This window comes from Ixodes scapularis, unplaced genomic scaffold (assembly GCF_016920785.2).
Source record: "Ixodes scapularis isolate PalLabHiFi unplaced genomic scaffold, ASM1692078v2 PGA_scaffold4__175_contigs__length_147842914, whole genome shotgun sequence".
In the NCBI taxonomy this organism is placed as follows: Eukaryota; Metazoa; Arthropoda; class Arachnida; order Ixodida; family Ixodidae; genus Ixodes; species Ixodes scapularis.
This window is the reverse complement of record NW_024609879.1, coordinates 38,261,988-38,284,999: the sequence shown is the minus strand read 5'-3', so window position 1 is coordinate 38,284,999 and position 23,012 is coordinate 38,261,988. Positions and strand designations below refer to the sequence as shown.

Here is a 23,012-nt window from a genome sequence, read left to right as displayed (position 1 = left end):
ATGTTCCTTACAGGTGCAAGTAGCTGCGAAGGAGATAAGTATGAATCTGAAGAGTGGTACATAGAGCGTTGTGAACTTGGTAAGAATATTTGGACATATCTTTAAATTTTTTAAAATATATCAAATATATAGGGCAGTGGCGTTCCAAATTCAGCTCTTTTATGTTTAAACTCAGAAGATTCGAGCTATGCTTTTTCTATCAAAGTTCGAGAAAAATCATTCCGATATTAACAATTGCATAATCTGCCGATTTCTGACTAAACGTAGAAAAATGTTTGAAGAGGAGTAGAGTCAGTATTACGCGACGTTTCGGGAGGTTTCTTCCCGAAACGTCGTGTAATAAAGGCCCTACTCCTTTCCAAAAACTTTTCTACGTTTACGACTTTCTTGGTAAAGACTTGTTCCTTAATACCTCTGATTTACGACTACTGAGACTTGCTGAGGAAGATGTAAATTTTCGCGTCTGTTGTTCAGTGTTTGCTCTTCTGTTTAGGTTTATTGCACACCGACTCAGATGTTATGCGGTAGATATGTCAGATAATTAGGGCCAAAAAAATATTTTGATGACCAGCGCTGAATGTGGATATGGGGAGCACCCTGGAGTGAATGCATGAATGTTCTGAGAAAAAAAAATGTATCTTTCTAGTTGGCACTGTTGACGTGGGAATATACATAATGGTGGATACAGCCTACGGGAAACTGCTTAAAAATAGCCATTCTGACGTCGTATCGTACCTCAAAGTGCTCGTCAACAACGTACGTATATCACGATTGATTTGCACAGAGCTAAATAACTCAATTTTCTGCTAAAGAGTAGATAAATAGAAGTGTTCTAATCGGTTTGCTTTTTTGTAAATGCCTCAACTTTTTTTATAAAAAACTAGTAGGTGTAAAATGAGTATGTTTCTTAAATACAGGACTGGCAGATGAGTTGAGTGTAGTGCAAATGAATGCACACTCAACCTCATGCGTCTTCAAAATAAAATATCCAGAACCCTCTGGTTTTCATCTGCCTTATTGTTCAATCCGGGCATGCTTCATACTGTGGCGTCACAAGGGGGGGGGGGGGGGGGGGGGACTGCCCCGGGTGCAGGGCTCAGGGGAGTGTCGTGGCGAGCCACGAGAGCCGGGGGGGGGTGGGGGGGGAATTGCGGGGGGCTGCTGCCCCGGGTGCCGCGTTGACCCCCTTGACGCCACTGGCTTCATAATCGATTATTTAAAACGTACAGCGGAAGAGACGGGACGGAAGAAAGGGGACAAACAACCGCAGAACTTACAACTGAAGTTATAATCGTAAAGGCGCAGCCTATATACACGATCAAACAAAGGAAACACACAAAGCAATTAACACCCGACTGAAACCCGCACAATCATCGTGAATGCTGTCGTCGTAAGAGGAGATCTAATTCTTTAGCCAATAAAAGGACCGAGAGGACGTTGACATACTCTTCCGCCAAGCGCGCTACAGCCTCTGCTTCTATAATCACCCTGGTCAAGGCATTTACACTTCTTCCAATGACTGTACTTTTTTTTTTTTAATTCCGCATCACATTATAGAGACAGAGGCTATAGCGCCCTTGAAGCAAAGTAGTATGTCAGCACCCCGTCAGTTCTTTTGTCAGCAAAAGAATTAGATTTTCTTTCACGAGGACAGCGTGCACGATGATTGTGCCGCTTTTATCGTGTATATAGGCTCCGCCTTGACGATTAAAACTTCAGTTGTAAGTTCAGCGGTTGTTTGGCTCCTTTCTTCCGTCCCGTCTGTTTCGCTGTGCGTTTTAAATATTCATGCCTTACCAACACGCCCAAGCTTCCATTCTGAACGATTTCATAGTCGACTCTGGTGGTCTTTATAAAAGGGTTATGTTCGTGATCCTGCGTACGAATTTCGAATTACTAAAAAAGCGGGTTTCAAAAACTCTTATACCATGAGATAGGATATTAGAGAGTTTAGAATAATGTATCCAAAAGGGCTTGGTGTTTCAAAGGAAATAGCGTCGTTGGCACCGCGCGTGCGTAGAACCCAATGTCTTAGGTTGTAGGTGCACACTATATCATTTGAAAAATGCCTGGGAAACCATGGTCTTATCAGCCTTTCGAGTTTCTCTCGATCACTTTCACAAAGCGCTAAACGTACCGGGTGGTCTTGCAAAGAAAAAAAAAACATTCATCATTTCCACACTGGTGAAGAAGGAAGACCAGCGAAGCTGTACTATAGTGGGAATGAAGTAATGGCCGGCCGCAAGTCGGCAAGCCAGAGTGGAAAGGCTCGAAAGGTTGGCTTCATCTATGAGCGACGGCGGCAACCAGACAACCGGCAAGTCGGTTTTCTGGTTGCCGACGTCGCTCATAGATGGCGGTAGCTGTCCGGCGTTTTGAGTCAACATTTGTTTGCCCGCGTACACAAAACTGGGCTAAGTAGCCCTTAACAGCTCCGCTGTAGAAGAATCCCGTTCGTCGATCCGCGTAAAGAACCAACGCATCGCAGGAACCTGGAACTCCGTGAGAATGCGACGCCATCGACTGGAATTGAACGCGAAACTTTAGGAACAAAACGTATACCGAATCAAAAATAAAACATTTGAAGGTAAACGTTCGGCAGCCCTCTGCCTGGTTAGGAATAGCAATGAAGCGAAAAATAGGGACTCTAACCAAAAATGTAATAAACATTTACCCGACGTTTCGGGACCAGTTCCATCCCTTGTTCACGGGTGACTGACAAAATGAAAAAGGCACGCGTCGCCTAAATGCACATACGGATGTAGGGGGCTTTGTTCATGTCACGCAGTCCCGAGACGTAGCTGCTGGGCAGGGAGCACGAAGAACGATTCACGTTCCCCTTTGTGAGCTAGATAAACGAAGACTCAACGAAGAAAGGGCCCAAGGGTTGGTCTACTGCATACCATGCAAAGATTGCCCGGCCTCATACGTAGGCGAAAGTAAGAACTTCGCAGAGAGGCTTACGCGACACAAATACGATGTCCGGAAGAAGGATGTGGAGGCGAGCGCCTACGCGGAGCACGCAGGAGCAACCGGCCACACAGTCAACTTCGAGGGAAACACCGTGCTGGCCTTGGAGAGGAACTGGTGAAAGCGGCTCTTCGTTGAGTCTTCGTTTATCCAGCACACAAAGGGGAACGTGAATCGTTCTTCGGGCTCCCTGCCCACCAGCGACGTCTCGGGACGGCGTGACATGATCAAAGCCCCCTACAGCCGTATGTGCATTTAGGCGACGCGTGTCTTTTTTTTTTCATCACTCACCCGTGAACAAGGGACCAAACTTGTCCCGAAACGTAGGGTAAATGTTTACTAAATTTTTGGGTAGAGTCCCTTTTTTTCGCTTCAAAAAATAAAACAAAAACACATTTTGATTCGACGCCCGCTTAAGCGTAATATTGGGAAAACAAGATCTGACATTACGGACGCAAATCACATTTGTATCCGTAATAAACGCTTTCCCCCCAAAAAAAGGAAATATATATATATATTTGTTTTTTGTTTATTTTTTTTTGCAGAAATATATCCGATAAGAGCTCACCCGCAATGCAATTTCTTTCGTGGATGGTATTATGCTTAAGTAGATGGCGGCTGACAGGATTGTTTCGCCTACCTCTATTGTCGTTTAATTCAGATAACGACAGGTTCTCAAACTCTTGAATCTTACCGCAAAATTGCTAGTGTCAGATTCTCGCCGTGTTACCTTCCTGCGCTGCACAGTTTATTTTCGATGGGTGGAAAACGCGGTTCATTTTTCTCAACCACACCCGGTGCACTCTATTTCAGTTTTATTAATAAAATACTGCAGGCCAAAAGACCGATCTCACCGAGCTTTTGGTGCATGCGTGAGGCAGCCTTATAATTTTAGCTCAGAGGGGGCCGGCAAAACTGCTCTAGACTGCTCGTGCTGCTAATTGTTCTACTCGCGCGGAGCTCCAGCGATGTGTCGCACGCGCAACGAGACTACAGATCTCTCAATGTGTTGCGGCAGCGGCGGCGTAGTCAAACTTGCTGGTGAGATCGGTTTAGCAGAAGTTAAAAAAAAGACTGCATACAAAAAGAAAAGACACTTTGAAAGCAAATATAAAAAAGACAAGAGGTTGAATCATACTTGCACCCACAAGTGCACATAAATTTTAAAAAAATTTAATTTTCAATAAAAATATACTAAGGAAATAATAGGGTGCAATATCTTAAAAGGGAATGAAATTAATTTTGGGCTGGAATCAGTAATTTTCTATTGGAGTCTCACTAATCGCATAGCATCTAGTGGGCAAACAAGAAAGAAGGTAGAAATTCATGAGCCTGCTTGTCGGTATGAAAATTCGAAAATATGGATGACTATTTCGTATCTCCTTCTATTGGTAAGTTTTTCGCATTTTCGCTGCGATCTATACGCGGTGCCCAATGCACGTGAGCCTACCCCAGCTCACGCATCGGACGCGAGAAGTGCGTAACTCGGATATACACGCTAGTCAACAGTCAGTTCGGCGACGAATGTTTGAATTCGTGTTCGGCGCCAACGAGTGCTGTGACGGTACTTATCATCCATTGAAAATGACAAGTTTCATGACGTGCTGAAAAAGAACTACGGAAGCTTGGAGTCACCGTACCACTGCCCAAGCACGCCACTATCACGTAGTTTCTTATTTCTCTTTTGAGTTTGAGGAGGGAAGCCAAGGGGAATGAAGTAAATAAATTACTCCAGGACCATTTTAATGCTTTTCGACAAGGAAATTCGCTTATATGTAAAATGTAACAATATTCAAGATTAAAAAAAAAAAAATGTTAACAGCGTCGCAACGAACGTCACTCTACAAACGCTGGAGGGTATACCATTTGACTCACTGACGATGCGGGGTAAAAAAAATAGCAACGGCGCGTTTTGAACAACGGTGCGTTCTAAGAAACGGCGCATTCTGAGGAAAAGTAGAGGAAAAACGCAGGGCAACGGTGCGTTTTCCTCCCTTCTGCTATCCGCCCCGAAGTCCCAAACGGCGCGTTCTAAACGGTAGCCTAGGTGCATTCTAAGGAACAAAATTGGGAAACAGGTAGCATTGGCGCGTTTTCCTCTCTTCCACTGACGCGCCCTCAAGCGGACACGAGAAGGGGGGAACCAGAAGTTTTTTCGTCCTCCATACCAGAGGAAAGTTCCTTCCTCATGGCTCATCTTCTTTCGGTCTAGTATGCAGGGCACGTCGCTCGCGCTGTTTAATATACTCTGTTGAGCTGATTCAGCGTGAGCGGCAGCGAAGACCGCCTGTAATTCAGCGTTCTTGTCCAAAACGCAGAAAACTATGGTTGCATTTTTGTTTTTACCAATTTTATAAAACGAGCAAACGAAGCCATTAGAAACACCGAAGTTGGCAAGCCGTATCAGCAGTGCTACGTACATTGGGCTAAGATATCTTTCTCCGAAACTCCTGAACCGCAACGTTCGGAACGACGCTTGGCATCGACGTTGTGGCAATACTGCGTCCCAGACAGACAGGTTTTCTTCCGTGAACCACCGTGTCTTTTGTGCTGTACGTTCGGTTCTGATTCCCTCTGCCGATCACCAACGACGATTGCCATGGTTTCGTATTACCGCGTGTCACCAAGATCACCATCACAATGATGGGCGCTGGGAAAGACAACCAGAATCATAGATACGACGATCTCACCATGTGTTTGGCGTACCAGTGGTGTAACATCATGATGAGACGACGTACACCGTCGCAGGTTGGCATTCTGCTTTATATTCGAGTTTAAAAAGCTCGCTTGATCGATTACGTCAAATTGATCGACTAGCGGGTTATGTTGGAACGCTGGTCCGACCCCAGCTCTAATCGTACGGACCAACGTACCTTTTCTGCAATATCCTGTTCCCTCCTCGAGAGCGATTGCGATCTCGGAGAAGGGCTGAACAGGCTTGATATTTGACAGGAAGTACGTATATACCCAGTTCGGTATAATGGCATACAACGAAATTAAGCATAAAAAACGATGCGGAGCTAGGAAGATTAGCTTTGTGTTATAGCCGGATAGATTTTAGTCGACAGTCAGTTTGTTTCCGAGAAGCTCGTTTTTCAACTCGCGACGGCGTAGCTAGCCATATACAAAACCTGCCGCAAATCGCGTCTTTGACGGCATTTATGTTGAGCGAAATTCAATTTATCTACCTCTAAAGCAGTGAAGCGCCGCTTCCAGCTGATTAAATACCTTGTCTAAAGAGGTTAATTCAAGTCGACAATTGTACCACATACGACCAGCGTAAAAAAATACAACGTTAAAGAAACTCCGTCTCTAGTGCATTACACAACACGCTTCGCGGGGAAGCGAACACGTGACCGCTAGGAACCGCAGTTTAGTGAGCTGTTTAATCGGCAGCCGCGAATAATTACGGCATGAACGTTTACTTTTTTAAGAGATTGTTCCCTTCGGCCGATGCAAATGCCTCCTGAGGATAGACATTACTGAGAAGATATCAAGATACTGTCAACATTATGTATTACTCAATTTCTCAGCGACAAAATCTGGACAAAATCCGTACCTTCAAACGACGAGTAATAAAGGCACAATCGCAGCTCTAAGAATATTGTCACGAATGAAGGCGACGAGAAGGCGAACAAAGAACTGAAAATAAAGGTTTAATGGGCGAACTTGTGCCAACCAAAAATAAGTAACGAAAGAGCGTCGCGGCAGCAGAAAAGCAGGCGGCGATTTGGCGGCAAAACAGAGAGCGCGAGCGAGACTGAGACTGACTCGACAAGGTCGCGGGCAGCTGCTTATCTACCGAGCGTCACTATCTCGAAAGTTCGGCAAACAAGGTTCGAGCGTCGCGCGCTCAAGGCGAGGATGAACTGGCATTTTCGAGAATAACAAAGCAGAGGGAAAGTTACGTCCGCTGCGAGAATGACCGGGAATCTTCTAGAATTATAATGCGATTAAATTAATGCAATTGTCCTTTGTCCCTCTTGTTCCCCTTCTCCAGGGATTATTTTCGTCATCTTCTAGAAGGCCGTGACCAAGCGTTGCCTTCTCGGCTCTGCGGGCGGCAATATGTAATCGGGGTTGTGTGTTCATGTTTGTGTGTTTCGTATATAGGTGTGCGTTCGTTTTTCTTTATTTTTTTAATCGTCCAGCTGATGATCTTGTGTTGTCGTACCCGTAATATATGCACAAGTGTGTATGGTAAATGCCCGAAGAGCAATGGCGCCGAGAGCAAATAAAAACATTCAATTTGTCGCCTGGGAATGGGACAATACGTGGCACCCCAACCTAGGTACTTGCAATTATTTTATTTAATACTGCCACCAGGTGGCGAGCGATTTATCTTTATTTCACCCTTCGCGATATATTCTGCTTACCGTGCAAAATTGAGGCAAGTAGGCTGCTTCAAATTTGCTCTCTCTATTGAGGGTTCTTTTTATCTCGCGAATGGATTACCACTCCTCCATGATGTGCGGTGTTAACGAAAAAATTGTTTGCTTGAGGAATAGCAAATGTAATACCTGAAGTGCGCTAAGTGGCCGTTTTTGGATCAACTCTGTTTAACATCATAGAGTTGACAACAATGAAATTGAGTGACTGGATTGAAAACGCAAGCCTCCTAAGCCGTGCGGGTGCTTGCTTCGGCAGTAAATGCAGTTCATGAAAAGCTCGTGTTACGTTTTAGGGGCGAAGCTGCTTAGGATCTAGCCTTGTCCGTCCAGCGTCCGTGCTCACATCGATCTTGCTGGTGCTCGTGTACGTGACCCCACGTGCTCACGTGCTCGTGTTGGGCAAGATATCGAACCTGTGTGGGGAGACGCCAATGGATTTCAAGTCCACCGCCTTAACCACTCGGCCGCGACTGTGGGACGAGTAGGGGGCTCTGAGATGTGGTAGTAACTCAAAAGCTGGAAATGTCATGGATGAGACGTTGCATGTCAACGTCTATACAGGAGAGCGCGCTGCGGTCAAATGCGTATATAATCGCGTTAAAATTTGCATGCATTGGATCAACGTTTATAGACGAGAGGGCGCTGCGGTCAAATGCGCAAATGCGTACATAACCACGTTCCATACCACACATTCTCTTTCCGAGATGGTTGAAAACGAACCAGAGCTTTGCCCCAATCAACATCATTCACCACGTGGAGATGCGGTCATTTTTTTTTTTTCTGCTCCTCTCGCTTCAAAAGCGCTGATCTGTTTAGGTGGTTCCAAAGCAGCTGACTGCTTTTCTTGCTATTGTTGCCTGCAGTCCCTGCGGGGCCACCAGAAGCCCGAGGCACTCGCCTGTCCAAAAACTATGCGAACTATTTTCGGTTTAACCTCCACAGCGTTTTGTGTAAAGACCGACGATAGACGCAGCGTCCTCGTTAATCCTTATTAAGCTCGATTCACTCGATTCGGGGCCGCAATAACGAGGAGAATACGTGGGAAGAACTTTGCTCTACTGCGTTCAGGGACGAACGCTACTTCCTTTCCGAAGGAACGTAGACTACAAGATCGATCTTTAATTAATGGAGGAATATATAAAGCCTTTTTTCTAAGAGTGTGTTCTAGCAGCAAGAAAAGCTGAGCTGGAAAATGGCGGCTCCTAGGAGAGCGGTCACCGCACGGGCCAGAGTGGGCGCGAAGTCAGTTGCGTCATTGCGACTGCAAGTTTCAGGTCAGGGCGACATACAATTTATGCAGCAGGTACAATCCATAAACTATTTGAAAGGTTCAACAAGGCGGGTAACGATCGCCAGCAACTTGCTATTGTCGATGTGTAAACGCTTCACGTCGAACGCCTCTCTTGCCAGGGCAACGCGACCTGACATGACCGTTCTAATGCTCTTGTCGTATTCTCAAAATTACGCGATTCTAAAATGTTGCTCATGGCCTAGCTGTTTTTTTTTTATTATTATTTAAAGTACTTCGGGTGTTCGAAATATTGATTTCCGTATCTTGTTGGCGCTGCAAGGACGAGATTCGTCGCATTCGGATTGCGGCGAAGAGACGCTATTCTAAAACTCTGTTACGTGACGTGCGCTGAGGTAAGCGCTGAATTTAGCGGTGATGTGGGCTAACATCGTGCACATTACTTCAGAACTTCCCATTTTCTCCTACTTCTTTTGCTGGCAGCGTTCACGGGATAAAAACCCCGTGTCCATGCGACTCGACGTCATTTAAACTGCGATGTCACGCGACAGCGTCGTTTCACATGACGTCACTACACGTTACTTTGTCACAGAGCATTAATCGATGTCGTCTGACACTGTAACGTTAACTTACGCGGCCACCTGACACTGTTGCGTCCCGATGTCACGTGACATGGTTGAGCCAAGTTACGTCGTAACGTAACACTGACGTGAAGTTACGTGGTCACTTGATACTGACATGAAGTACGTAGTGACGTGACACTCTAACATCATGGCGCGTGGTCACATAACAACACGACGTCGACTTACGTGAAATTGTGACACTATAACCTCAAGTTACGTGGTCGCGTAACGTGGCGAGCTCAAGGTACGCGGTTACGTGACATTCTGACGTCAAGTTACACAATTACGTGACACCACAACATCATGTCACATGATTGCGTAACCCATCGTGGCTTAGAACACGTGACAATGTGTCCCACAATGACACCACCCATGCAATTGACAAACGCACGGTTTACCATTTTTTCATTACAACTCGTCATGTGGCACTTTACTTAGGAATCCGCTCATAAAAGGATCGTGCTTTAAAAAAAAGGTATTAAAATTGCATCTTAGCTCTTCGTTTTATTCCCAGAGCTTGTTACACCGTATGCGTTAAATTTGAAGTCTAGTATTCTCAGAGTTTCTTTTTGTTTCAGGTAGAGGCTTATTTCTGGAACTTCAAGTGCCCTGATGTTAAATTGTCTCTTCTTGGAGTAAAGGAGTTAACGGTAAGCGAAGTGATGGAAAAAATATAACCGCTCTTTAATCAGTGTCCGTAATGATTTCCCCTGGTCTTGATCCACAGGGAATAACTATCTTTTTTCTATAGGTGCCATTATCTCCTACTATTTTTTTTTATATTGCTAAGATCGATTTTGCTTGAAGCATTTATGACAGGCATCACTTATACATTTTCTCATCAACATTATTTCTTAAAGTACGTACCTTTTTGTGCAATCTGAACGTGCAAAAAAGTTAATACCTTCTTGTTTCAAATATTCCACACTGTGGAGGCACGATAAAGCACGGCTTTCATTCCTTTATTTAATATGATATCAAAAACGGTCGTAACAAAATAATTTTATTTGCTGCGAATCTTTTTTCCCTTTCGGCATTAGAAGGAACCACGCGTAATCCCACTAGGTTGCAGTGAATAAGAGTTAAATTTAAAGCGTTCCATATAATATTCTAAATATATCGCTACTTTAAAACTTCATACCTTATACGTGTATCATGACGCGCGCTTTAGAAACTTGGGTCGTGTCGCATATTTAATACAGTGGACATGTTTGGACCGCGTAATTTATTCACTTCCTAATATACAATATCTACTAAGATTAAAACAAAACAAAAAAAATTTTCAGCAAATAATTATACTGATCACATGTATGATCGCATTTTTCAATGTGGTACTCTTTGGAAAATATTTTTATTATCCAGTAAACATGCGATATTCTGACTTAAATGTAGATTCAACACCTCGGGAACCGTACTCTATGACATAATAGATCCTGGTGCTTTAACGTTATGTACACTGTGCTAATTAATTTTTACCCTACATATCCAGCCACCAATATTTTAGCAATTGCTAGTGTTACGGGATTTTAACATAATGAAGTGATTTGTATGAGATCTACAAAACAAAACAAAAATTCCGCTGACGTGCTAACCATATTTATATTTCAATAAGTTTTTAGTCACGACATCTGTGCAATGATCTGTTTTAGGAAGAGGAAGAACATGTTTTCAAGAAATACAAGACATTCAAAAACGAGTCAAAGAAACAGCTAGACCCCGTTTTTACATTGGCTATGTTTAACCGCTGGGTAAATAAGACAAATCAATGCGAACGCGCTGATGTTGTCTATCTACTAACAAGGTTGGTATGGTCAGAATATTTTACCCTAAATAGACCTTTCATATAATGCAAACAACAGCCTAGTCATATTTTTGTTCTAGTGATCCCATTCGTGATTTTTTGGGAGCATACAGACTAGAAATGAAAGGTAAGAAATCATTACATTTATTCAGTTCTTTTAATACTGAAGGTTTCAAAACACTCTAAATGTATGAAGGCGCAGTAACCAGCGCGTCAGTTTGATTATTGCCGTCTTTATTGTGTAACCTTCGGAAATGTTGTCGTTAATTATTTTCTCCATATTGGGTATAAACAATATAATGAACAAAAAGTTAAATGTAATAAACAAAGCCAAACGTGTTCAAAATAAAAATAAAATTCAAAATTTAGATGATAATTCCGGTAACCAACGATTATTCATTCATTCAAGAATCTGGAAATTTTGCCGAATCATAAGAAAATAGGCTTTGAGAAATGCAATCATTGAGATCATTAATTTTTAATAATAAAACCAGCTCCGAGCCTGCTGTGATATTAAAAAGATACATTTCTGCAGCTATATTTGAATACATATATCGAGTAATAATCTGCACGGAGCGACGATTGTGGCCCACGTGAACGGCCGCTTGTTTTTCTTTGAGTGTCTTTCTCATAACTATAGAGATTTAATCAAGCTTTCTAATGTGGAGAAGCACTTTTATCTGGTACAACAAAACTGCCCGAGCAACGAAGATCGAAAATATATTTAGAGCGGGTTGGTAAGAATGATTTCACGAGAAGACCCCATGCACAAGTGTCTACAGTACTTAGATCTTCGTCTTCATCTTATCCCCTCCGGCCTGCACTAAACTTTCCAACAACGTTCTAAAAGAAAAAAAAAACTGTTCCCTTCTTTGCAGTTTTTACTGTAAAATGATGAAGCGTGGAATTATTCGGTTCCACCTTATCTCTTCCCGTTCAAAGTCCTGTGGCCACCTAGTTTCGCTCAGAATAGCAGCATGGCAAGAACGCTTCTTCGAGGCTGGGTTCTGGAACGATATTGAAAACTTCCATTCTCATTCTTATAATAATAGAATCGGGAAGCTCTTGTCTTCCCATAAAGAAGCCTTCATGACTAGTTACCATTTCGTATCTCCATAACTCCGCTTACGGCTTAAACGTCATGACAGCGCGTTTTGATACGTCCGTTGTTTTCTCGTGCAAGTTTCGCCTCAAAGAACTTTGCAAAAGAGCGAACAACAATAGTGCTCCGAAAGGTAGTTTCATCCAATATTCCAAGCCGGTTGTCGCTTGCAAAGAGCAAGTGGTGTACTCCATCCTGATAACCTGCCGAAATAAGTACTATGGACATACTGGTAGATGCCTCAACACTGGCCTCTGGGAGCACTTCTTTGAAGTGACCAGAGCATCCAGTGACCCTCTTCACCGTGTTGTGGAGCATAAATGCATTTTTTTTTAACAGTGAGCTGCACTTTCATGCAACGCGAGTTATTAGGTAACACAAGGACAGACTTGACAGAGAAATATTTAGTCCTATCGGATAGACGGTGATGTCTTCAACTTTACCTCGCCTTCCGATATGTTATGAAAGAGTGCAGTAGAGTTTCTGGGGCAATGCTTAGTGAGCTCACTTCATATTAACGGCATTAGCGCACACGTATGAGGAAGAGAGAAGGGACAGAAAAGAGCGCTACCCACAACTGTATTTACAAGGATGAAGAAAAGATGTTCTTTCTTTTCTTCATCCTTGTAAATACAGTTGTGAGTAGCGCTCTTTTCTGTCCCTTCTCTCTTCCTCATACGTGTGCGCTAATGCCGTTAATATGTCTAACTACCAACTAGCCCAGTTATCAACCCTTTTAGAGCTCACTTCAATTCCACAATTCTCTTTTTACTTTCCTACGTTTTATATTTCTTTCTTGCCTTCTTGTTATTTCCATTGTTTTTCTTTAGGAGCATTACATTAACCGAAACGTTTCCTTGACAGTTTCTTTATGTACTTTTTTTATGATATTCCTTAATGCTCTTCTTTCTCCCGGGTTTCCTCCTCTCTTTTACAAAGGTTTTCTTCATTTTTTGTAGCGCTTTCGGTTGTTAGGGAAGGGAAGAGCTGACGGTTTGAGGGTGACTTCATTAAACGTATTTTTCTATTTGAAAGAACTGTACTATTTGTTTTCGTCCCTACACGTTTCATTATTTCTTTTTTTTTAAATCAAGGAAACCGCATGTGTAGTATTAACATTAACAGTTCGCGCGGTGTATAGTCGAGAACAAAGTACAATAATAAAAATAAATTGCTGACTGAAGCTTTTGTTTGTAAGGACTATAAATATAGTCGTGCATAATGTGACTACAAGGATACCATATGTGTGTCTTTTAGATGTATTTTTTTAACACTTCAGTGAGCACCCAGAAGCTCTTTTCAACTAAGCTACAGGTCAATCGGATAAATAATAGAACCAAAAACGAAGACGAGTAACATAACAAGTAATTGCTACCTAGGCTTAGCATGGGGGCGGGAGGCCTCCCAAAGACCAAACTGTCCTCAGAGAACAATGGTGCAACACAAGTATCTGGGCATATCAAGGACTCAGACTATTCGCAAATGGAAGGCCAAAACACTATTCTGAAAGTTATAACACATTGTTTTGTTAAAGGGACACTGACACCCCCCAATTTTGCTTTTCCTTTTCTGTCACGTGATTCATTATGGTGTCGGAATTCTACCCATTTAATGTTTTGCTACAGAGTCACGTATTTTTTTAATAAAGCCAAAAAACGCAATTGCTCGAAACCAAAACCGATACTCCCGCAACCCCACGGAGAAGTGGAGAGGATAGTTTGAGTGGCGGAAGTCACGTGGCTACACCCAACCACCCGTTTTTTTTTTTCTCCGCACATAGCACACACATAGCGGGAATTTGGGGGTTTTACGTGCCAAACTTACGACGGACATCTGCCACGCCCCAGCGGAGCACTGAGGATTACTTTAGACCACCTGGGGATCTTTTGACGTGCAACCGAAAGCTCGGTTTAACGGCGCCTTCTATGCAATATGCCTCGGTCAGGTTGCGGGCACCTCGGCCGGGATTCGAACCCGCCACATGGGGATCCGTAGGCCAGCGCTCTCGCCTCGGAGCCACCGCGGCGTCTACGAATTGCGTTCGTTCGCCGTGCGATTCCTTTGCAGTTATGTTTGTTCCGCTCGCTGTTCTGTACTTCAAGATGACTGGTTTTGTACATTTAATCGTTGGCAATTAGTAGTGAGTGCCCGTGGTGAATTCCTGTGATTGGCCCAAGATATTTCGTGAAGAGCTGCCTCACATGTCCTACATCTGAAAGTGGCATTGTGCTGCAGAGTGCGCAAGTTTCTGAAAGATCAATGGGTATATGCTCCTTGCATTTTATGGAAAGTGACTACATTGGGGGCGTTCAGTAGCACCTCTCTTGCCTCCGAACGGAGTGACTCGAGTCACAGATCTTCAGATCACCTTCGAATTTTCCCGCCGGAAATCGTCAGTCAGGAAATGACGTCACCTCTAGCTTCTTTGACTCTACGTGCACCGTTTCCGGACTCGGTGCTTCGGAGCTTGACTCCGAAGCCCCGGAGTTACGTGCACCGGAAGTGACTCTTGGCCGTCCAGTGGAAGGAGTCAGTGACATTGAGTTCGAAGGTGTCAAAAACGGAATCCGATACCATTTAGTTCAGCGACGTATCGTCCACAACAATTTTTCTTTTTTTTTTTTCAGTGATAATTGTAAAAAAAAGAATTGTAAACAACGCAAAATGCTTGATGAAAAAAAATAAAGAGGTAAACCCACATTAGGGATTGAACCCGTGCCCTCTGCGTGTGAAGCGGACGTCTTTCCACTGAGCTACTGAATTTTTTTTTCTTTATTCAGTGCTACAAACAGACTACCCCCCAGATCTTTTGGGCAGCTGTAGAGTTAAAAATCCTTCATACACAACAGCACATGCAACAGGTTTGCCCAGTCAGGCGTTGCGTCCGTACACTCAAATACACTTTTCACCTGAGTAACAAGTTCAGTGAAATACTGTGGAGCAGATTTTGGTTTCTCCAATGCATGGCGGACATCCATACGAGATTTCCACAAAGCAAACAAACTTAACACCATGATCATATCGAGCGGGACACTCTCATGTTTGTTAACAGGGAGGAACCGAATAGAATGTGATGTTATATCTATGTCCTTCTTTATGGTGCGCTTTAGGACGTCCCAGAACATGATTGCGTCCCAGCAGTCTATGAATACGTGCTCAACTGTCTCAGGTTGCTTGCACAGTAGACAGTTAGCACCCCAAGGTAAAAACATACCTCTCTCAGCCATCCATACTTTAACTGGCAGTGTGGCACTGTGCAGCCGGAAAAAGAATGATTTCGCCGCTGGGGGGATCCACATCTTCTTTACGCGAACCAAGACATCATCCCCAGGTATGTTAATGAACGAAGTTCTGTACAACGGAGCGGGAAAGAGACTATCAATTAGATCTTTGGTAAACTTTTTTCTGGTGACACTGAACAAATACTCCCGCGAGTAACGCGCCATTAAGAATTCTAAGGCATTCACCACCTCCTTCACAAAACCGACCTTCCTAGCGGGGAGGCCAATGGTAGAAGAAACCAGAACGGAAGGCAAGTGAGGAGCTATTCTTGTCTGAAACATTACTTGCAAAAGGGGATGTTTTTGGTTTCTCAAGAAAAGAAAACGTGAAACAATTTGTCAGACAAATAGGTGGGACAAACCGAGTCCTCCTTTTGACACTGGACGAAAGAGGTTATCGCGTCTCATGGGTTCCCCCGTGCTTTTCCATATGAAAACAGCAAACACTCTATGCATTTTTTGTATACTAGTTCGTGCACAGTCTAGGACTTGTAGTACATACCATAACTTGGCGATTAGAAAAACATTGCAGACAGTGGCCCTAGCAAATATCGACATGTCACGGCCACACCATTTGGTTGCCCGCTTTCTTAAATCCTCAACAACGTCCGCCCAATATTCTGAATTAGTTTGCATATATTGTAGTGGGGTTCCAAGGTATTTGTTCGGAACGCAGCTCCATTTAACACCTCTAAAATATTGAGGCGTGGTATCCCACTCACCGTACCAGGTACCATTACATTTGTCAACATTAACAACGGCACCGGTTGCTTCGCAAAATTGTGTACACAATTCTAAAACACTAGCCACACTCTCTTTGTTACTACAGAACACAGCAATGTCATCTGCATACGCTAGCACCTTAGTTTCTACGCCACCCATTCGAAAACCTTGAACTTGTTTCGACCGAATAATACTTAAACACAATGGTTCCAAATAAAGAGAATACAATAAAGGCGACATTGGGCAGCCTTGGCGTACCGAAGAAAAAACATTTATAGCGGGAGACAATGAATTGTTTATAATTAATTTCGTCGTGCACCCCTTATAAGCCATTTTAACACCTTCGATTATAATTTTTCCCACATTAGCCCGGTCCAAAACCTCCCAAAGAACGTCGTGACACACCTTGTCGAATGCCTTTGCTAAATCAATTTGCAGTATTGCAATTGAACTTCTTTCAGCTGAAGAGCTTTCCAAAATAGTCCGCGCCACGTGAATGTTTGTCTGGATAGACCTGCCTTTAATTCCACAGGTCTGGTGTGTTCCGACCAGCCCGCAAATCACATGCTGAATTTGTCCAGCAAGAATTCTGGCAAAATTTTTATAGTCAATATTAGAAAGTGCTATAGGTCTATAACCAGTTACACGCTGTCGCACACTTATATCATCGGATTTGGGAATTAGCACTGTGTGTGACCGAAGGAACGATGGAGGCAAAGTTTGAAAATCATACGCTTCATGCACTACCCTGAGGAGAAACGGAGACAGGTCGTTTTTAAATTTCTGGTAAAACTCTCCTCCAAGACCATCCGGGCCAGGTGTCTTGTGTGACGCTAAGCCGTCAATCGCGTTTTCTACTTCACTCAACGTGATAGGTTCATCGAGCCACTCTTTTTCCTCGTTTGGTAACTCGGGTGCTTCCAGAAGCATCGACCTAATATCTGTCATACTCGTCGGCATATCCCGGCCTCCAAAAAGCTGCTCGTAATACTTAACGAAAGCGAGTTCAATCATATCTTTGTCAGTGCTGATAACACCTTGATGCTCAACGGCGGTGATTTCTTTATCTAAAGCGTACTTCCTTTCATCCGCCAAGGCGCGGCTAGTGGGCTGTTCCCCCAAAAGGAATTTGCGTGCTCTTGCTCCGACTATCGCACCGCGATAGCGTTCTTGGTGAAAGCCGTCAAGTCTTGCTTGCGCTTCTTTAATCGCCGAGTAATGCAGACCGGGATGTTTTTGTTCGTCCTGCAGTAGGTTAAGCAAATATTTGCTCATCATCCTCTCTTCGTTTTTGCCGTGAAACTTTAAAACAGACGACCTTTCTATAGCCCGTGATTTAACTTCTTGCTTAAAGTATTCCCACATTTCCATGCAACTCATGGTATTATCTGCGAGTACCGCCTCAAAAGCTTCTTTTACTCCTTTACAGAAAGTCTCGTCATTCAACAAATTGACATTTAATTTCCATAGCTCCCATTTGAAATTTGGTGCCCTCTTCTTTCCGCACCCCAACGTAATCGTGACAAGAGAGTGATCGCTAAAAAAGAGCGGTTTCACGTGATAGTCTGAGACGATATTGCATATCTCTGCCGAAACATAAATCCTATCCAAACGCGCGTGGGACGACTGCTGGAAATGGGTAAAACGAAATTCTTTCCCCGAACTCTGGAGATGGGCTACGTCTTCTAATTTATATTCATTTATCAGGTCATTCAAAACTGTAGCACTCCGATAGAAATTTTTCTTGGCACATACCCTGTCCTCGTCGCTACATACACAATTAAAATCCCCCAAAAACACAATAACCTTGTCGCACTGTAGATACTGCTCCAAAAACTGAAAAAGTAAGACTCTTTCGCTAACCTTATTAGGCGCGTACAAACATATTACACGCACTCCTTGATTTAGACACTTCAAATCACAGATTATGAGCCTGCCTTGATTATCTGTGATAACGCTGGAAACGTTAAGCTGTTTGGACTTTTTAAGAAATAAGAAACATCCAGCTGACGCTCCAACAGAGTGACTTACGCAAACCTCGTAGCAGCGAAGGAAAGGTTTCAGTGCTTGTTCAATGTGGTCACTGTTTTCCATTTTTGTTTCCTGCAATGCCAGAATATCTAGCTCTTGCTCCCATACTAGACGCTGCAGTTGGTACTGTTTCTTTTTCGAGTTAAGTACACGCACATTTAAAGTCGCAAAACGGAGAGGCTCAAGACATGCAAACATAGTCTTACGCGTTTGTTTTAAACTAATAGGCAAGCGTTTCCCTCTACAAGGGTCAAAAACCGTTGCACTTTCTAATGCGCAATTCGCCTCGCGTCACTGTGAGTTTTTCTTACTGCGTTCGTCTGGGGGCGTCCGAGGTTTGAACACAAGGCGAGCTTTCTTAGGTCCTTGAGTTTTCCACGACGTTGAACCTTGCTCCTCTTCGCCAGGCGCGTCCGGGACGGAAGGTCGGTCCAGCTGACTTTCCCTTGTCGGGCCGGTCTCGTTCATAGGCTCATGGTGCCCGGTGCTTGGATAGAACTGCTGGCGCTGGTCTCCGTCGACCGCTGTACAGATGGAGGTTTCCTTCGACGCTGTCTTTTTTGCGTGAGGGTATTCACGGATGTCATTTTTGTCATTCCGGTGCTTTGTGAACGCGCAGGTTCCGTCGTGGGACGCCTCTGCTCCATCGTCGTTCCCCGCTCCAGTGTCCGGCCTTTTTGGCGTGTCGTCTGGCGCTTCCGGTGCAGCGGTCTCTACAGCTTCCTCTGCCTCGGTTGCGTCCATGAACATCTCCGACTCATCCTGCTCCTTGCGGTCCCGAGCGATGGAAGCATACGTTGTCACGCATTCCTCCGTCGCATGTCCGAAACGGTTGCAGTCGGTGCATCGGGGAACGCGACATTCTCACCGGATGTGCCCGGTTCGTCTGCAGCGCAGGCACAGAGGTGCTCTCCCTGGCACCAGGACCAGGACTCTGCATCCCTCCAGTCGCACTTCGTGAGGAATTTTGTCGACCGTCATACCCTCATGAAGAGTCATTTGCACGAGACGGGTGTTTCACTCGACGTTTTCAAAACCTTGTTCTCTGAAGCGCTCCCTGGTTATACTGGACACCTTCCCGAATTTTTCCAGCTCCTTTTGCACTTTGAAGTTTGGTACATCATATGGCACCAAGATTAAGTTTTAGCTTGACTTCATCGCTCACCGGGTCTAGCACGAGGCACTTCCCTCCCTTCACCACGAGTTCTTTCGCGTTCACCAGCTTTTGCTTCGCAGCTAAGGAATGCAGTCTCAACATCCACACATGGTTCATCTGGTACGCACTTGCTGATGCCAAGTCTTGCATTATGTCCAGTTTTTCCAGCTCTTGTCTGAAGTCCTGTATGCGGTAGGGGCGTTTCTGCACATCGCAGTGTAGAAACACCGCGTTCGTCGCGATGTATCCAGCGGGCAGGGATGGCAGCATAACCTGATAATCGTTTACAGTTTCCCTCGCGTTATCTGCAGCAGAAGTACCACGGCCAGAAACGGCCGATGTAACCGCCCCTGCGGAGCGCATGACTCGACGTCCGTCTGCTATCGCTGCCGGAAGAAGAATCTCCACTGAGCTACTGAAGGAACTCTTTTATGCGTAGTAATAGTAGTAATGAAGCAGGTCGACTGTATGTCGGAAGTTTGCTGCTGAGTTTCCTTCTATACATGCATTCCCGGCTTGAAGTCGGGCAGCACCACGCATAGGCCACATTCGCACCTCGTAAAGAAAGCGTACGCGTGTGTATTCAACTCGAAGTACGCACTCCGTGCTTGACGTTTGAGCAAGCGATGTCTTCAGCTTCGAGAAGAAATGATGACTCGGCGACGCCTTCGTGCAATCGGCTTGCTGGTCGGGCGTGTCTTACGGGATGAATATCAGTTCTTGTGATCGGTCCAAACTTTCTCTTTAGAAGGAAGACAGAAGTTGCCGGTACAGTACAACGCCCGTCGTCCCCTGCCATCCGCTAGTTCCACGATACGCGAAACGACGCCATGTTGAGAATTATGCAGTGAACGCACGGAATGCTTCCGGTTGTCTGTGCTACTTTTTTGCAATCAACGTATTTTCAACTTTCTGGAAGCCACAAAAAAACAGGTTTCATATTTTTTTTCTATTTTGTATATTGACTGTGCGCCTTCAATGACCCACGACCTTGATTAAATTTAATTGTCGCGTCGAAACCTTAGAAAACGGCCCGTGACCACAGAAAAGAGAATGAGCGCGACTGAAACCGGCCAGTTCTCGATCGGCGGTTTTCGGGCGAAAAAAAAAACAACAACCGAATTTTAAGCCGTAAATTTTGTTCTGGGTAGTTGGGCTCTCATATGTCACGTACAACTAAAAACCTCGGAGAGCATAAATACCTTGTCAGTGTCCCTTTAAAAAAGCGCTTTCTCAGGCCACGAAGAGATACAAGATAATTGCAATACATTGGAATTACGAACTTCCAATTGAAGCGGAGAGCTTTAAGAAAAGCAAAAAGAGGCGGAACTATCACATTGAAGGATAGCAATCTAGGGCACAAAGTACTGAGTATTTGGCCATCGGATTTGTTTTTTGTGCTTATAGACCTCTCGTGTTAATGCTTTTACGTCGTTTTTTTTTTCAATAAGTGACCCGTGGCCGTTTTACTTACAACTGATATAAATAATGCGATGTGTAATTATACCACACTGGTATTGTAGTATTCAGTAGTTAGTTTTCTTCTCCAGGATTGGTGCCACTCATGAACTATCTCCAACAGATTAATGGGTTTTGATGACCATGCGACGTCGCCATCAACATTAATAAGCAAAGCAGCACGCGCGTCGGTATCATGATAGCCACGCGTGAATCGTCGTCGCCTGCCAGAACTCGAACGGACCGGTTATGTCTTTCCTTAGCCCCCGAGGAACCCAGCCAGGGTTCACTCGGGGTACTTACTTAGCGTCTTTGTCCTGGCCATGGGAGCCAGTTTCGTGATCAGGGTCATGGGCTAAGCTTCCCGTGAATGGTGTCGGCTACCAGTAAGTCACCGGCCCCTTCGTCTATTTAATATTTGCACCATGCCCATATGCTTTATAGTTCAACGGCACCCACGCACTTTGTAACATAAAATAGGTCCGCGTGGGCGGATAGAACAAAATGGCGACGAGGATGGTATAAATTATCATGTAGGTATGATTAAAAATTAAAACAGCGCAGGGACACGGACAAGAACAAGAAGGTAGACGAACAAGGCGCTGACTTACAACTAAAGTTTATTCATGCTAACATGAAGTATAAATGCTATAACTTAACGTCACACAAATAAAGATAAAATACCTGTAATGGACGCCACGTGCTCCTTAACCACCGTTATGCGCTGTCACTGTGTGTCTGGAAAGTCACATTCCTTTTTAGATAAACATATTGAAAGAGTGCTGACCACAGTTTTCCCCCAATTTTCCAATTTCCCGCGCCTCAATAATTTCTCGAGTGAGTTTTTTTTTTCCTAATCACTTCACATTTGTCGAAGTCGGGAGTGCTGCTGCAGTCACGGCAATGCAGGCCACGGTGATCTGACACAACTCTGAAGACATTATGCTTACGTTCTCGCAAGCGATCATTGAGGCAGCGCCCCGTTTGCACGACGTATCTCCTGCCGCACGAGAGGGGAACAGAGTCAAATTTAGGGGCTTTACGTGCCAAACCAACGACGGGCATCTGGCACGACCCAGCGGAAAACTCAGGATTAATTTGGACCACCTGGGGATCTTTTGACGTGTAACCGAAAGCTCGGTTACACGGCGCCTCCTCTGCAATAAGCCCCGGTCAGATTGCGGGCACCTCGGCCGGGATTCGAACCCGCCACATGGGGATCCGTAGGCCAAAGCTCTCGCCTCGGAGCCACCGAGGTGGCTAGGGGAATAGAGTAGACCACTCCCTCCACACAGTTCACGAATCGGTCGTGGTGTTTTTTGGTGCTACCCTGCTTTCCTTTAGAACAGGAGTTCACTTTTCTGCACAGCCCAGACAGCCTTTCCGGAGCCGAAAATAACACGTCAACATCAACTCTTCGCCCAACTTTCTTTACGTTGTGCGAGATCTTGCGCAGGTATGGTAAAACGGTTACTTTTTCGTTAACCCTATGATGCGCTTCCGTCTTCGACAAGTGTGAGGTGATTAGGAAGAATAAAGACAAACTCACTCGAGAAAGCACTGAGGCGCAGGAAATTGGAAAATTGGGGGAAAACTGTGGTCAGCACTCCTTCAATATGTTTATCCGAAAAAGAATGTGGCTTTCTTGACACACAGTGACAGCGCATAACGGTGGCTGAGGAGCACGTGGCGTTTATTACATGTATTTTATCTTTATTTGTGTGTCATGCAGTTATAGAATTTATACTTCATGTTGGCACGAATAAATTTTAGTTGTAAGTCAGCGCCTTGTTCGTCTACCTTCTTGTTCTTGTTAGTGTCCCCTCGCTGTTTTAATTTTTAATCATGAAATACCAACTAGCCCAAACCTCTACGTTAGTCAACTTCATGTAGGTATGCTGTGCCTTTTGCTTTTTTCGAGTCGTTGGCGGCGGCCCGCGTCCCGGTTCAGTGGTTGGAAACCGGCGCGTAACATATTTTTTTTTTGTGCAACGGTAGACAGTGTCAATTTAGCTTATGGTTAGGAGTTAGGGCAAAAATTCTTTCCATTTCAAACTTCAGTCCAGGCCAACAAAGAGTTGAAGAAAACTTCTTTCATTTTTTTCTTCCGTGGCGATCCGCTCAACAGCGTTTCCACCGCCGGCCGTGTTTCTAGCAGTTCCCGGTCCGCCGATAGTGATTTGGCCGGCAAGGAACCGGGCTTTTCTGATTTTTATCGGTGCTGCGA

General features: G+C 44.5%; 1 protein-coding gene across 1 annotated transcript in view; it reads left to right on the top strand.

Annotated features, from left to right (window-relative positions):
* Positions 1-23,012, top strand: part of LOC115313567 — a 71,795-nt gene that overhangs the window by 4,470 nt on the left and 44,313 nt on the right. The window contains exons 2-6 of the mRNA XM_040220262.1: positions 14-79; positions 647-756; positions 9,812-9,883; positions 10,883-11,034; positions 11,115-11,161. Coding sequence (XP_040076196.1) covers positions 14-79; positions 647-756; positions 9,812-9,883; positions 10,883-11,034; positions 11,115-11,161 — 447 coding nt within the window. The remainder of the gene's footprint in view (positions 1-13; positions 80-646; positions 757-9,811; positions 9,884-10,882; positions 11,035-11,114; positions 11,162-23,012) is intronic.